At 35.7% G+C, this 15,273-nt stretch overlaps 1 protein-coding gene across 5 annotated transcripts in view; it reads right to left on the bottom strand.

The window, feature by feature from the left end:
* The window catches only part of BRAF (B-Raf proto-oncogene, serine/threonine kinase), a 197,250-nt gene that overhangs the window by 61,810 nt on the left and 120,167 nt on the right, over positions 1 to 15,273 (bottom strand). For all 5 annotated transcript variants that reach the window (XR_004432742.1, XM_033192268.1, XM_033192265.1 and 2 more), the window contains exons 4-8: positions 15,049 to 15,152; positions 14,110 to 14,212; positions 7,260 to 7,408; positions 6,228 to 6,347; positions 114 to 273 (exon numbers count right to left, since the gene is read on the bottom strand). Coding sequence is in view for 4 of the 5 variants with exons in the window: in XM_033192268.1 (XP_033048159.1) it covers positions 114 to 273; positions 6,228 to 6,347; positions 7,260 to 7,408; positions 14,110 to 14,212; positions 15,049 to 15,152 (636 nt within the window). In the remaining variant the exon portion in view is untranslated. The remainder of the gene's footprint in view (positions 1 to 113; positions 274 to 6,227; positions 6,348 to 7,259; positions 7,409 to 14,109; positions 14,213 to 15,048; positions 15,153 to 15,273) is intronic.

Raw genomic sequence — 15,273 nt, 5'->3', positions numbered from 1 at the left:
GTAACTGTGATAAATGAAAAAGGGCTCTTATTTCTGATCTAAGTTGTAATTACAGCAGAAAATCAAAGATACATACTTGATTTTTTTTAGTTCCAGCAATGCTGGATACTTACATCAATATTGACAGGTTCTATTGTGTTTATATGCACATTGGGAGCTGATGAGGACCGGTCTCGTTGCCCAAATTGATTTCGATGATCTTCATCTGCTGGTCGGAAGGGCTGTGGAATTGGAATGGATTTTGAAGGAGACGGACTGGTGAGAATTTGGGGCCTGGAAAAATGAAGTCATTGGAAGATAAGATTCAGAGTAACTATATAAAGATAACAACATTTAAAAAGGAAGATAAAAGGATTTTCTTGTTTTTATATTCTCAAAACCATTAAAGCATTAAAAACCTAGCAGTAATGACTTTTGAAAGTATTAATTTAAAAATCCAATACTGCCAAAGCTGCTTTGCTGAAGCAGGCCCTCCAGGAACTATCAATGATAAGAACACTGATTTTTATCCAGAAAACACTAGGGAAATTTACAAATGGCTAGAAATTACCTGTGGCCATCAACTGAAGAAGTTCAACTTTTAAAGTTATATAAAAATGCTCTGAGAATGACTGAATATAATTTGCCATTTTTTTCTAACTTTGTCTTGACATCTGAATTTACTAAAATGAAAATTTCACATATTAAGAAATTATAAATATTTTGAGAATACACATGCATATTTCAGGGCCTGCATGATGTACTTGTTCCTTTACGGGAGTTGAATGAAAATCCAGAACAATATTGAAAAATCCTTTCCAAATTGAGAAGATGGTCCTCAGAATGCCAATATCTCTCATATTCTGGATTTTTTATCATGCTCATTATTGGTAACAAAGACACAAGAGAATCATATATTAACCATTAAAGCAAATATTTTTTAAAACTGCTATTTGGAGTTTTAAAATGTTACACTTATATGCTATTTAGAAAACCACCAAAATATGTTACATACCTTTTTTGGTATGGTAGCAAAATAACATAATCTATGATATCTCACCCTAAAATGAACCTGGCACTCACAGAGAATACTAAAGTTTTGAGCCTAGATTGTAAACACTTGGAAGGATCTAGCCCCTCAGAAAGGTTATCCTGGGAGTGGGGAAATGAGTGTCACTTGATAGATGAGGTAAGCTGTCTCACTTAACTCCATCAGGACCAACGAATGGCTAAGTGCCAATAAGCTCTCTTCACATATTGGTTATCATTCCACCCTATTTTATGCAAATTATTATTATATATAGCATTATTTATTGGTTACTAAGACACAGCTAGAAGGACAATGTTGAGGGAATAAAAAGACACTTTCATGAGATGTGAGGAATGGGAAAAAATATATAGTAGGAAAGGAATGGATAAAGGTTTGAAGAGCAAAGGAAGCCTAACAGTGAAAGTCAGCCTCTGAATAAAACATGTCAGAACCTGAACCACACCAGTTCACAATTTTACTTCTTTGAAGCACATTAAAGACAGGGAAAGAAGTTTTGACTTCATGTGTTTATATTAATGAAATGAATCCACTAGTATTTTATATATTATTTGATATGCAAATAATAAAATACTATGTACTTAAAAAAAAATTGGTATCGGCCCAATGAGAATTATAGGTAAGAAAAAGCCTTTAGGAAAATTAGCATGTTCCACCTAGGTCCTTTTTCTTTTTTCTGATTATTGAGAAATTTTTGGTTTGTGACAGAGCTGTCTTTATTTTTGCTTTAGGCAGCCAAATATATGTCCATAGCTAGAAAATTTTAGGAGCAGGAAAAGGAATGCAAAAATGACATTAGTCAATAAATTTTAGAAAGAGTACTGACTGTCCAGACAACTATTTACAGGCTGATATAAAGTCTCCAGGCAGGCCGGGTGCAGTGTCTCATGCCTGTAATCCCAGCATTTTTGGAGGCTGAAGCAGGTGGATAAGGAGTTAAAGACCAACCTGGCCAACATGGTGAAACCCCATCTCTACCAAAAATATAAAAATTAGCTGGGTGTGGTGTTGAGGGCCTGTAATCCCAGCTACTCAGAAGGCTGAGGCACAAGAATCAATTGAACCTGGGAGGCAGAGAATGCAGTGAGCCAAGATCACGTCTCTGCACTCGCCTGGGTGACAAAGTGAGATTCCATCTTAAAAAAAAAAAAAAAAACCCCAAAAAAACAAAACCAAGGCTTAAAATTGGGAAAAGTATGAATTAACTAGAATTTTATATGACAGTCTATTGTAATAATTGATCTGGTATAGGCAGAGATGGCAGTAAGTCACTTCTGAAACTCACCAAGTTAGGAATATGACAAACATGTAGTAGATAACCAATCAGAAATAACCAGAAGAAAAACAAAAACTAGATTTAATCTAAGAGACTTCACTATCATATCTAAATAATGCATATATTAGAAAATGATGACATCTGCGTATTATACAAAATCAGAGAAACTCAATTTGGTAGTTGGTATCTAATAGTTACACCTTGGTCCACTAAGTCAACTTCTCTAGCTTTGAGGGCAAGTACAGGGGAACACTTGAAGTGATCATACTCTGATGTCATTGAATATCTGAGCCATGTCCTAATTCTATGCTTAACGAAAACAGTCTTCTGATTATAATTTGATTTCCCATAAATCTCTTCCAAAAGAAGAGTGAGTGCTGGTGCACACAATACAGGAAGTCTAATTTACATAACAGGTATATTTTTCACTGATAAATATTACCTGGTATCCTGATTCAATTTTTTTTTCTGATTTCGGTTAATATAAACCAGTATAACTCCTAATCTCATCATTTCTGGGAATCAATAAAATTACATTACCATACTGGGAAATCTTTCCACTAACCAAGGTAACTTATACCCTATGAAGTATCTTGGCAGTCAGCAAACTGGCTTTCTCCCAATGATACCTGTACCTATCTTGCAGTACCAAATTAAAGACAGTACCAAATTAAAGCAGTACCAAATTAAGGATAACAGGAATTTTAATTCAAATACCCTTCAGCAAATTACTAGTTAGTTTAGATCTCATTCTTAATCTAGAATATTAAAAAGTTTTGAAAACTTTGGTTTGGCGATATGTACATTTTAAATGTTGATCTCTCATAAATTTATACATTCTACAGCATTTTTAAAAAGTAGAAAAGGAGGTATCTCTCACTTTGTACTCAAAACTGGGCAATGTATCGCTTCTCCAGTATTTCTTGATTACATCCATTATTACACTTGTTTCATGACCATTATTATTGTTATCAGGACTAGTAACAAACTGCAAAAGAGTTTTGATACTGAACAAGATTGCCTTCTATCTTTAACAGAGACAACCATATGGAGTTATGTCATAAAAACATCAGAAAAATGATTATAGGTAAGTTTGAACATCTTTCTTATCATTTGCTCAAGATCAGAATCTATTTCAGTTCAGTTACCAATAAAATACTCATGGCACAGGCAAATGGTTTCTTAATTTTAAGATAGCATTCCTTCACTGGAAGGCCAATGTCCTGGATCATTACCATTATAAACCTTCAGAGAGGCCAAGCTAATTTCATTATGGTGTTTTGTGACTGCTCATAGAACTGGGACCTGGCGTTAGAAAGGCATCATGGTCTATAGAATCTGTCAGGAGAAAATGTTATAACCAAAAGATTAATTAAAAACCAACCAAACAATAAGAACATTTTGATTTGACCATCTAAAAAACACACAGCTGCACACAAGTAATGATAGAGCCAACAAGAATAAAATGACTCCACTAGAGAAGGTAACTGCTACAACCTGACAAGAGAACACAATGACTGCATTTTCCAGTGTTCCAAATAGGTAAGTATACCCACTGCTTAACACAAAATTCTTTTGCAAAATTTTCTAACCTATGAGATCACCAGAAAGGCTGGTTTTGTAAAAATTACAAAGTTGTACTGAAAATGTAAACTGATTTTGAAAAGATTTCTCTAGGTAGAAATCTAAAGAAATAGCACTACATGGTGAAGAGTGGGAGGAAGTAGGGTTAAGACTGACAATAAATATTTCTAATCGTAACATCTTAAGAATATTCTAGAACAGAATGCTGTATGGGGACCTTTTTTTTTTTTTTTTGAGACGGAGTGTCGCTCTATCGCCCAGGCTGGAATGCAGCGGCGCGATCTCAGCTTGCTGCAAGCTCCGCCTCCTGGATTCACATCATTCTCCTGCCTCAGCCCTCTGGAGCAGCTGGGACTATAGGCGCCCACCACCACGCCCGGCTATTTTTGTTTTTGTATTTTTAGTACAGACGGGGGTTTCACCGTGTTAGCCAGGATGGTCTTGATCTCCTGACCTCGTGATCTGCCCGCCTTGGCCTCCCAAAGTGCTGGGATTACAGGCGTGAGCCACCGCTCCTGGCCTTTTTTTTTTTTTTTTAAAGCATTTGCTTCCAGATGCAGCCTAAATAACGCTGCCCCAAATTCAATGTGAAAGAGTACACAGACCTGTGTCAGAAATGTTCCAAAGCTAGTTAGATGCACTGTCTCACACCTGTAATTCTAGCATTTTGGGAGGCTGAGGCAGGAAGATCACCTGAGGCCAGGAGTTTGAGAAATGTTGCAAAGTAAACTGATACTCACTTAACTCATCTTTATTGTGTCTTCCTTTTTATTTCCTGCTATGAAGCTTAAATATACGATGCCTTGGCATTATTTTTCTTTTTTTGAGATGGACTCTCGCGCTGTCACCCAGGCTGGAGTTCAATGGTGTGATCTCGGCTCACTGCAACCTCCACCTCCCAGGTTCAAGTGATTCTCCTGCCTCAGCCTCCTGAGTGGCTGGGATTACAGGTGTGTGCCATCATGCCCAGCTAATTTTTTTTTTTTTTTTGTATCTTTAGTAGAGACAGGGTTTCACCATGTTGGCCAGGCTGGTCTAAAACTCCTGACCTCGTGATCTGCCCGCCTCAGCCTCCCAAAGTGCTGGGATTACATGCATGAACTACTGTGCCCGGCTGCCTTTGCATTGTTTTTAAAGTCACTTCTCAGCTTTATCGTCCACAACTGATTAATAATACTATTAATTTTTTTCTTTTATGCTTTATGAATATCTATCCCTTTTCCACACTTCTAGCACCTGAACTTGTCTTCATTGCCTCTCTCAGTCTTCACTACCAACAATATCCTAGGTTGGCCTTCCTCACCCTAAATTTTCTGTCAATCCATCTATATTTCACTGCTAATTGATTTTTTCTTTAAGGCCATTTTCATTAAGTTAGTAATCTGCTTAAAGACCTGTAAGTCTAAATTCTGGCCTCAATTCCAAGACTCTCCATAATCTGGTTTTACACATGGTACTTCTTAAGTTAGATAAACCTTTCTTCACTAGCTCCTAAACCTAACATCCTCATTCCCTTTATATCTGTTGTTTTTCCATTCCCCTCTCACCATGCTTCTATTCCCTAGGCCCATTCAGACTGTAGTAATTCTTTAAAGTCTAGTTCAAATCCCACCTTCTTCATTAAGTTTTCCTGAGCATTCTCTTTTTCTCACTATTCTTCCCTCTGTAAACATGAAAACATTTATGTCCTCATCACATAGTTTAACATACTCCATCATAAATTGTAGATTATAATTATATACTATTTTTACATTGTTTGCCATTGTCTCATATATCAATGCTTCTTCATAAGTGGAAGTCATATACCTATGACTTCCATACAAAGGTACAGACTTTATTCTATACCTAATAAAAGATGAACTCAAGTTGTAGACTCAAAATGATCTGTTGCATGGTTTTTGCAGGACTGGTTCTGAAATAGTCTATGTCAGCTTTAATCCCATTTATTTGTACCAAATGCATGTAAATATCTGACTGGTGTGATAAAATAAATTATTTGGGGAAAGAATCCTTAATTTAACCATTTAAATTTTGGAAATGTTTCTAATTAACCAAGAGATCCAAAAGAAAGCAGTTCAAGAAGTATGTCACTGAAGAGCAGAAGTCAAATCATAACCAATATTGATTTTTTTCAGGACTGATTCTGAAGTAGTCTATGTCAGCTTTAATCCCATTTATTTGTACCAAATGCATGTAAATATCTGAGTGGTATAAGTTATTTGGGGAAAAAAAATCCTTAATTTAACCATTTAAATGTTGGAAAGGTTTCTAATTAAACAGGAGATCCAAAAGGAAGTGGTTCAAATAGCATGTCGCCGAAGAGCAGAAGTCAAATCATACCCAATAGAGTCTGAGGTGGGTGCGGAAGGGGATGATCCAGATGTTAGGGCAGTCTCTGCTAAGAAGGCCTCTTCCTGTGGTATTGGGTGGTGTTCAAAGAACTTGGAGACAAACAGCAAACTGTGAGGCAAAACAAAATAAACCTAACTTGTGTAAAACCCAGAAGATTCGTAGACCAAAATACATAGTTAACAAAAAAACCTGAGATCAAATTCTATTCTCAGAAAAAACTGTTAAAATTCAATTAATTGTATTTTTGTCTAAAGGCTTTTTTTTTAAAAAAAAAATTATACTGCACTTTCAAAGGCATGCTTATAACCAAAAGCTAATCATTCTATTCAGCAAATTTCTACATACTACAAGATGAAAATCATGCTTTATGGTTAAAGAATCATGCTTTATGGTTAAAGAAGTATCTACTGTAAATTAGGTGACATTAAATTTACTTAAAGTACAGAGTTAAGTTTTATTTGCTCAGGTGATCAAGAAAAATAAGACTTTAACAGCAGCAGCAACAATGATACAAAAAAAAACTGGCATACAGCAAAGAGAAATTTTAGAAAGATATATGTACTGGATACAAAAATTTTACATCTTACTCAAATAAATTGGGGGAAGGGAGCTGAATGCGGATGAATGAGAGAAAGGAAGAATATAAATGTAATTTACAAAATAGTTAACAGAATCAGACCACCTGATCTGTGGTACAAAATCATAATGCTTAATTTCATTGAAACAACTCTCCCTCTCCTCCTAGAAACTATCCAAAAATGGTTTCTATGGGTTAGGGGTCTTGATTAATTAAACAATAATATAAAATATAAATTAACTGTATAAGCTGAACCAGAATTACAATTTTGGAGAGAAATACTGGCTATTCTACATATTATTCTCTAACTACACTTAAAAAAAAAATCTCTGTAACAACTGTACGGAAGAAAAAACCCTCACAGACTTCAAACGTCATAGCTTCACGTTAAGAAAATTTAAGTGTAAAATGGTAGGCAGAAGAGATATTTTTGGATTACTTACTCAAGTTGGTCATAATTAACACACATCAGTGGAACCTCTGTACTACAACGCTGGTGAAATTTATAACCACATGTTTGACAGCGGAAACCCTGGAAAAGCAGCTTTCGACAAAAGTCACAAAATGCTAAGGTGAAAAATGTTTTTCGTACCTGCAAGGTAAAAAATCATACAGATTTCAAAAACTCACAAGAAAACTTTCTAGAAACTGACATATCTACTTTCTTGTTTAAAATAAAATTGTAATATATTTATATCATGAAATTCACACACTAAAGTACTATTACAAAATGAAAACCAGGGGGTTCAAGATAGTAGATGGACTACACATATTTATTTCCCATCCCAGTATCTAACTTAAAAACTCAGAAGTTAAAAAATGAGAAATGAGTAAAAGGCTGGCAACTGATTTCAAGCTTGACAACAAAAGTAAAAGTAGAGATGAAAAGGAGGAGGAAACAGAGGTGAAAAGAAGAAGGGTATACTTATCATACAAAGAGGGAGGTTAAGAAATGCTGACTGGTGTTGATGGAACAAGAAAGGTGTATATTAAAGTTACAAAGGCATCCAATAGAAGAACCAAAAAACTACAACTAATAAAAACATTGGGGGAGAGGAGGAAGAGGAAGAACTAAAAATGAGCTAATTCCTTATAGGATCAGTAATCAGTATATGATATCTAAAGTTAATAAAGCAAGAAATTATGGCTAAAAGATAATTACAGTCATGTGCCACATGACACTTCAGTTAATCATGGACTTTATACCACAGTAGTCCCACAAGATTATAATGGAGTTGAATTAATTCCTATTGCCTAGTGACACCTTGAAGATCCTGACCCCGTGTAGATCAAGGTTAATGTGTATGTTTGTGACTTCTTCTTTTTTATTTTTGAGACACAGTCTGGCTCTGTTGCCCAGGCTGGAGTGCCATGGCACAATCTTGGCTCACTGCAACCTCCACCTCTTGGGTTCAAGTGATTCTCTTGCCTCAGCCTCCTGAGCAGCTGGGACCACAGACACGTGCCACCACGCCTGGCTAATTTTCCCTTTTTTTTTTTTTTAAGTAGAGAAAGGGTTTCACGAAGTTGGCCAGGCTGGTCTCAAACTCCTGACCTCAGGTGATACGTCTGCCTAGGCCTCCCAAAGTGCTGGGATTACGAACATAAGCCACCGTGTGCAGGTTGTGTCTCCATTTTTAACAGAAAAGTTTAAAAAGTAAAAAAGAAAAATTAAAAATTTTAAAAAGAGAAGAAAGCTTATAGAACAAGCACATAAGGAAAATATTTTTGTATAGCTATATAATGTTTTTTAAATTTTTTGAAACTGTTATTTCAAAAGAGTCAAAAAGTTAAAATTAAATCTTAGTTTACTGTAAATTTTTTACTTTATAAACTTATTAAAAAGAAAAATTTTTTTAACTGTAGTGTAGCCTAAGTGTACAATGTTTATCATAAAGTCTACAGTAACAGATAGTCATGTCCTACGCCTTCACATTCACTCACCACTCACTCACCAGAGCAATTTCCAGTCCTAAAAGCTCTGTTCATGGTAGATATCCTACACAGATACACCATTTTTTATCTTTTATACTGTATTTTTACTGTACCTTTTCTATATTTAGATACACAAACTTGCCATTGTGTTAAGGTTACCTACAGCATTCAGTACAGTAACATTCTGTACGGGTTATTAACCTAAAAGCAACAGGCTCTACCATATTGCCTAGTTGCACAGTTAGGCTATACCATGTAGGCTTGTGTAAGTGCATAACAAAATCACCATTGATGCATTTCTCAGAACATATCCCAGTCGTTAGGCAATGTGTAACTATTTATTAAGATGAAAATAACCACCAAAGAGCTTAAAACAAAAACCATTAAAAATTAACAGTGATTTCCTCTAGAGTAGAATTGGGGGTGGGAGGGAGAGACTACAATCTACATAATAGCTAAAACAAAAACAAAACAGCTGACAGAATCAGAACCCCCGATCTACAGTCCAAAAACATAATGGTTAACTTTGGATAAAAATGTAAAAACAATTATTTATAAAAGATAAAACTAGTAAGCAATCATAAGAAAATCGAAACAGCTCTTCCTAATCTTACTAAAAAAAATAAGGAACAGAAAAATCACCTAAAAGACAATAAGATCTATTTTTTCTAACAAATGAGCAATTTCTTAGAGGATTAGAACGTTTGGGCCTCATAAACTTATTTGTGAACACTTCTCTAGGTGAAACTTAGAAGGCAACATGTAAGAATTCCATGTTAAAGGCAAATGATGTAGAACATCAGTCATAGAACTGTGCTAGGGAGAATCTATCCTACTAAAGGCAGAAATTGCTTAAAATATATTTATTTAGTGTATATAGTAATAAGAAAACGTAAGAATAAATATCAAAACGTTAACAGTGGCTATTTCAGAGTGGCAAGAGCATGGGTGCCTTCTATTTCATTATTTATTCTTTGCTCTATATTCTTGAGATGGAGTCTCGCTGATGCCCAGGTTGGAGTGCAGTGGTAGGATCTCGGCCCACTGCAACCTCTGCCTCCTGGTTTCAAGTGATTCTCCTGCCTCAGCCTCCCAAGTAGCTGGGGACTACAGGCATGCACCACCATGCCTGGCTAACTTTTATATTTTTTGGTGGAGACAGAGTTTCACCATGTTGGCCAGGCTGGTCTCGAACTCCTGACCTCAAGTGATCCACCCGCCTTGTCCTCCCAGAGTGTTACAGACATGAGCCAACACACTCAGCCTCTATATTCTTAATTCATTTCAGTTTTTCAGATATTTATTTTTTGAGACAGAGTCTCGCTGTCACCCAGGCTGGAGTGTAGTGGCACGATCTTGGCTCACTACAACCTCCACCTCCTGGATTCAAGCGATTCTCCTGCCTCAGCCTCCCAAGTAGCTAGGACTACGGGCGCACATCACCACCCCTGGCTAATTTTTGTATTTTTAGTAGAGACAGGTTTTTTCATTGGGGGGGGTTAATACTTTTAATTACATGATTGTAATTATACAATTTCCACTATTCGATATTTTGTATAAAACCAGTTACAACTCACAAGATTTTCAAATGAGACAGGATTTTACCATGGTGACCAGGCTGGTCTTGAACTCCTGACCTTGTGAGCTGACCACCTTAGCCTCCCAAAGTGCTGCGATTACAGGTATGAGCCACTGTGTCCGGCCAGTTTTTCAGAGTTTTAATCACAAGCAATAGTGAGAAATATATTTTACATTATGATCCCATATACAACTGTATTCATACAACAATACTTACCCTAATATACAACATGAATTAGAACTTTCTAATCTATTCTGCTACATGTAATTTTTAAATGATATATTAAATAGATTTCAAAATTCTATTTTTCATTTTATTTTATTTATTTTTGATAGGGTATTGCTGTTTTGACCAGGCTGGAGTATGGTAGCACCATCATGACTCACTACAAAGTTTGCCTCCTAGGCTCAAGTTATCCTCACACTTCAGGCTGCATAGTCAAGGTTATTGGCGCACACTACCATGCCCACCTAATTTTTGTATTTGTTTGTAGAGTTGAGGTTTTGCCATGTTACCCAGGCTGGTCTTGAACTCTTGGGCTCAAGCGATCTGCCTGCCTCAGCCTCTCAAAGGATTAGAGGCATGAGCCACTGTGCCCAGCCAGAACTCCATTTTCAATACACATTTATTTACACATCCTGTTCCATTAAGAATAGAAAGTTATTGAAAATATTTCAAGAAAATTACATCCTGGCCTGGCGCAGTGGCTCATGCCTGTAATCCCAGCACTTTGGGAGGCTGAGGTGGGCGGATCACGACGTCAGGAGATAGAGACCATCCTGGCCAACACGGCGAAACCCCGTCTCTACTAAAAAAAAAATACAAAAAATTAACCTGACGTGGTGGCAGGCACCTGTAGTCCCAGCTACTCGGGAGGCTAAGGCAGGAGAGTGGCGTGAATCTGGGAGGCGGAGCTTGCAGTGAGCTGAGATCACGCCACTGCACTCCAGCCTGGGTGACAGAGCAAGACTCTGTCTCCCAAAAAAAAAAAAAAAAAAAAAAATTCATCCTGATACATAATACATTCTGGCTTTTCGAGGACATTTAGTTTTAAAAGTGGCTCTTATTTTCTTCACCTTTTTTCCTATGTATCACTTTCCAGGGGATATAAAACAGGTAAGTGCCTATTTCTAGTTGTGTTATTTTTCCATTTGTCTCTGAATATACAAGAAATTTTAAAATCTTTAAAATTTTTTATGTGGCCATTATTTACCAAACCAAACAGGGAGGTGACCAAAACATCTGAAGGAAAGAAAACATGTGGATATGCATTTGATCATAAATTTTAAGCAATATAAGCCTATATCCGTAAGTATACCTTTGTCAATAAAGATGAGCACTGGAAGATACATCTTTCTTTTGGGTCATAACTTACACTTAATCTAGTATCTGAGTATACATAAATATGTACGGCAAATTAGTGAGAGGCACTGTCCTGGCAATTTGCATGCATTAATTTGTAAGGTGTGGGGCTGTGTGAAGGAAGACACTGAGTGTCTGTAGAAAAAGGAGAAGGGCTGGATACCTAATATATGTTTCAAATCTTGTTTCCTCACTTTCCAGTTCCCAAGGACTCTTGGGATATAGAGAAATTCTGAAGGGATTGCTTTTATAACTGACTATGAAACCATGAGGCATAAGCAGTACTCCTTGAATAGCCAAGCAAAACCCAAGACAGCCAAGAACACTTTTCCTTTCTAAGTGGAACACAGCTTTTTACTCTTCTCTCTATCTGGCACTCAAAGCAATCATTCTAACACACAAATCTAATCACATTTCTCCTCATGCTTACAACTATTACATTTCTAATTATTTTACAGAAAAGTCCAAATCTTTAATACGGCTTACAAGGATTTTCATGAGCTGGACTCTGCTTATTCTACCCATAACTCTTATTCTACCCACAGTACTGTTAACAACCCACTCTTAACCTTGTATCATCCATTCTGAACTTCTTTCAAAACTTTCAAAGGTAACATGCTTTCTTGCTGTTCCCTCTGTTTAGGGTACTCTTTACTTGATACTTATTTCCTCATCCATCAAGCCTAAGCTTAGATATTTCTGTCTCTGAGAAACCTTCCTGACTCCTCAAAAGCCAGGTTAGGAATCTCTGTGCATCTACAAAACTTTATACAAACATAGTAATTATGAATGTTTATGAAAATTTATTAAATCTTCTCTCTAAGGCAATGACACTATCTTATTCATTTGTCATATCCCTAGGTAAGATATGGTATTGGCAAATGGAAAGTTCTCAATTAAAATTTACTGGCAAGTATCCAACTAGGTGGTGACAATTTCCATACTCTGGAATCAATCTGCAGTTTGCTTTCACTATTCTTCTGTGGCAAGGACCTTCCTGAGGCATCATTTTAATGCTATTTTCTCATGCTTAGCAACTTAAGTCTTCTTTTATCTCCTCATATCCAATTGCTAGCTAAGAAGAATTATTAAGAAACAGAGTAGTAATCACTATGAAATGTACGCTCAACTGTATTTGTATTCTTAAGAACTTAAATAAAAATCTTAAAATTTATTCACTCAAAATTCAACATGTTAAAAATATTTGCTGCACAGTAAAGTTTGATTGACATTAGGTGTAGCTTACACTTGTCCAAAAAAAATGCCTTACAGAAACATAAATCTGATTTGATTATTCACTACTAATGGAGGCTTGAAAGCATAAACCCCAAATGAAATAATCTAATCAATGATCTGCTTTCAGAGCCCAGCTGGATTAATCACCAAGACACATGGGAAAATACTTGACACCTAAAGGGGAGCAGTAACTATCCACCTAGAAAAAACTCTGGCCAAAATTCCATATATAGAAAAAATAAAGAAATGTATTCCTGACTCACAGACAACTTTTGGCTTCTGCCTGCCATTTTAGAGGCTAGGTTCTCAAGTTCTATGTAGATCTTCATCTCTAAGACGAAAGGTCCCACATTCTGGGCCTTATGCTGGTGACACTTAGGCTTATGCTAGGTTCTAGCAAATGCAAAAACCAGACAAAGAAAGAAGCCTCAAGGAGAGTTTAATATCCAGCCATTCTATTTCCATTAACCTATCTTTCAGAAACACAAGGGTGTGTACAAGTGTGTCAAGATATATGCAGAAAGACCTCTTTAGCCCTGTATGTAACAGATTTTTTAAAATACAAAAACTTAAACGTCTATCAATAGAGAAATGGTTAAATATACTGAATTCCTATTCTTATGAATTACTACATAACCATACTAAAATAAAGCCAGGTATACTGACATGAAAAGATGTCCATGACATCCTGTTGAATTAAAAAAAAAAGCAAAGACTATCACATAGTATGGCTCCATTTTTGATTTAAGAAAGGGAAAAGAAAAGAAAGTAATGAAAGAAAGGGAGAAAAAAAAGAAAGGAAAAAATTTTGGGCTTACAGGTACAAGCACATGTTTGTATACACAGAAAAAAGTTTGGAAGACAGAACAATAATCTGTTAATCTAAACAAATGTTGGCCTCTAGGAGGGTATTTTCACTTTTTTTACTTTACATACTTTTGCACTATTCAAAATTTTCTTTTAACAATGCATACATATTACTTTTTTAAATTAAAAAGAGTATAAAGATTAAAATTAAACTCTTGTTTAAATATAAGTTTTTAAAGAAAACAACTGATTTCAACTCAGGTAAAATGTCAGTTCCAAAATTACTCATCCATATTTCACATTCCTTAAATAAAAATTCATTCAATAAAATTTGAACATTTTTGACATTTCAAAAAAAATGTAAAGATACATACAAAGTTGTGTGTTGTAAGTGGAACATTCTCCAACACTTCCACATGCAATTCTTCTCCAGTAAGCCAGGAAATATCAGTGTCCCAGCCAATTGGTTTCTTCTCTCTGAAAAATGTAGACACAAGCCTTTCTTGGTTATTACACCTAAAAATATTCATATACCTCATGCTGAAGATATAAAAATTGGTTATCGAGGGGCTAGTAACAGTGAGGGAGGTTTGGCTCCCTAGTATTCCATCGTTAGAAATTTAAATGGCAATAAATTAATTTTAAGTTTACCCCAAATAAATGTATCACTCTTGGACAAACAGCAGGGTAAAGAGATGTACTCTTTTCTTCAAGTCAGCTCCAGAAAAGACCTACAACAGCAGAAAATGGATTGTTCCTGGGGTCCCCCCAAAAAAAAAAAAAAAAAAATTCACAGGTACGGACTTATCTATCCATTCACGGAAAAAGAGTACTCAAGAGACAGGGACAACATGCCCCCAAAATGATTTCTTTTTTTTTTTTTTTTAAAAGAGGATTCAAAATGTGAGGGTCTTGGAACAATGTTAGATACTTTCTGAAAGAAAAGTAGGTCAACATAAAATGTTAATTTTGATACACCTTTTGTGAAACTATGTATTTGTATTAAAAATGGGAGGGGGGTAAGAGGCCATTATCCAAATAAATCACACTCTGAATGGTTCAAAAATTGTAAGAATCTCAAATTCCAAATAAAATCATTTGATCAAAGTAACAAACACTACAGTCATATAAAATTATTTAATTTAACTTCTCATATGGCCTACAAAATTTCTTCAGGCTCAGTATTAATTTAATACTTTTTCTTAAAGTAGACTTTAAATTCCCTAGGTTTGGGTAAAGATCCTAAGAAAACTTCAAAATTTAATGTGTGATTTTCTTTTTAAACAAAATTTCACGTCACATACAAACCATACCCATCCTGAATTCTGTAAACAGCACAGCACTCTGGGATTAGACCTCTCATCATCAGTGCTTTCTTTAGACTGTCTCGGACTGTAACTCCACACCTTGCAGGTACCTATGGTATCATAAATATATTGATAAGAGGTAAAGGGAGCAAATTACATTTTTTCGTATCATTAAAAAACTTTAGTAATTCACCTTTAAAAAGTCAAATGGGTCACTAGGTCAGACACAAC

This window comes from Trachypithecus francoisi, unplaced genomic scaffold (assembly GCF_009764315.1).
Source record: "Trachypithecus francoisi isolate TF-2019V2 unplaced genomic scaffold, Tfra_2.0 Lachesis_group4, whole genome shotgun sequence".
NCBI classification, from domain to species: Eukaryota; Metazoa; Chordata; class Mammalia; order Primates; family Cercopithecidae; genus Trachypithecus; species Trachypithecus francoisi.
This window is presented reverse-complemented; position numbering and strand designations above follow the sequence as displayed.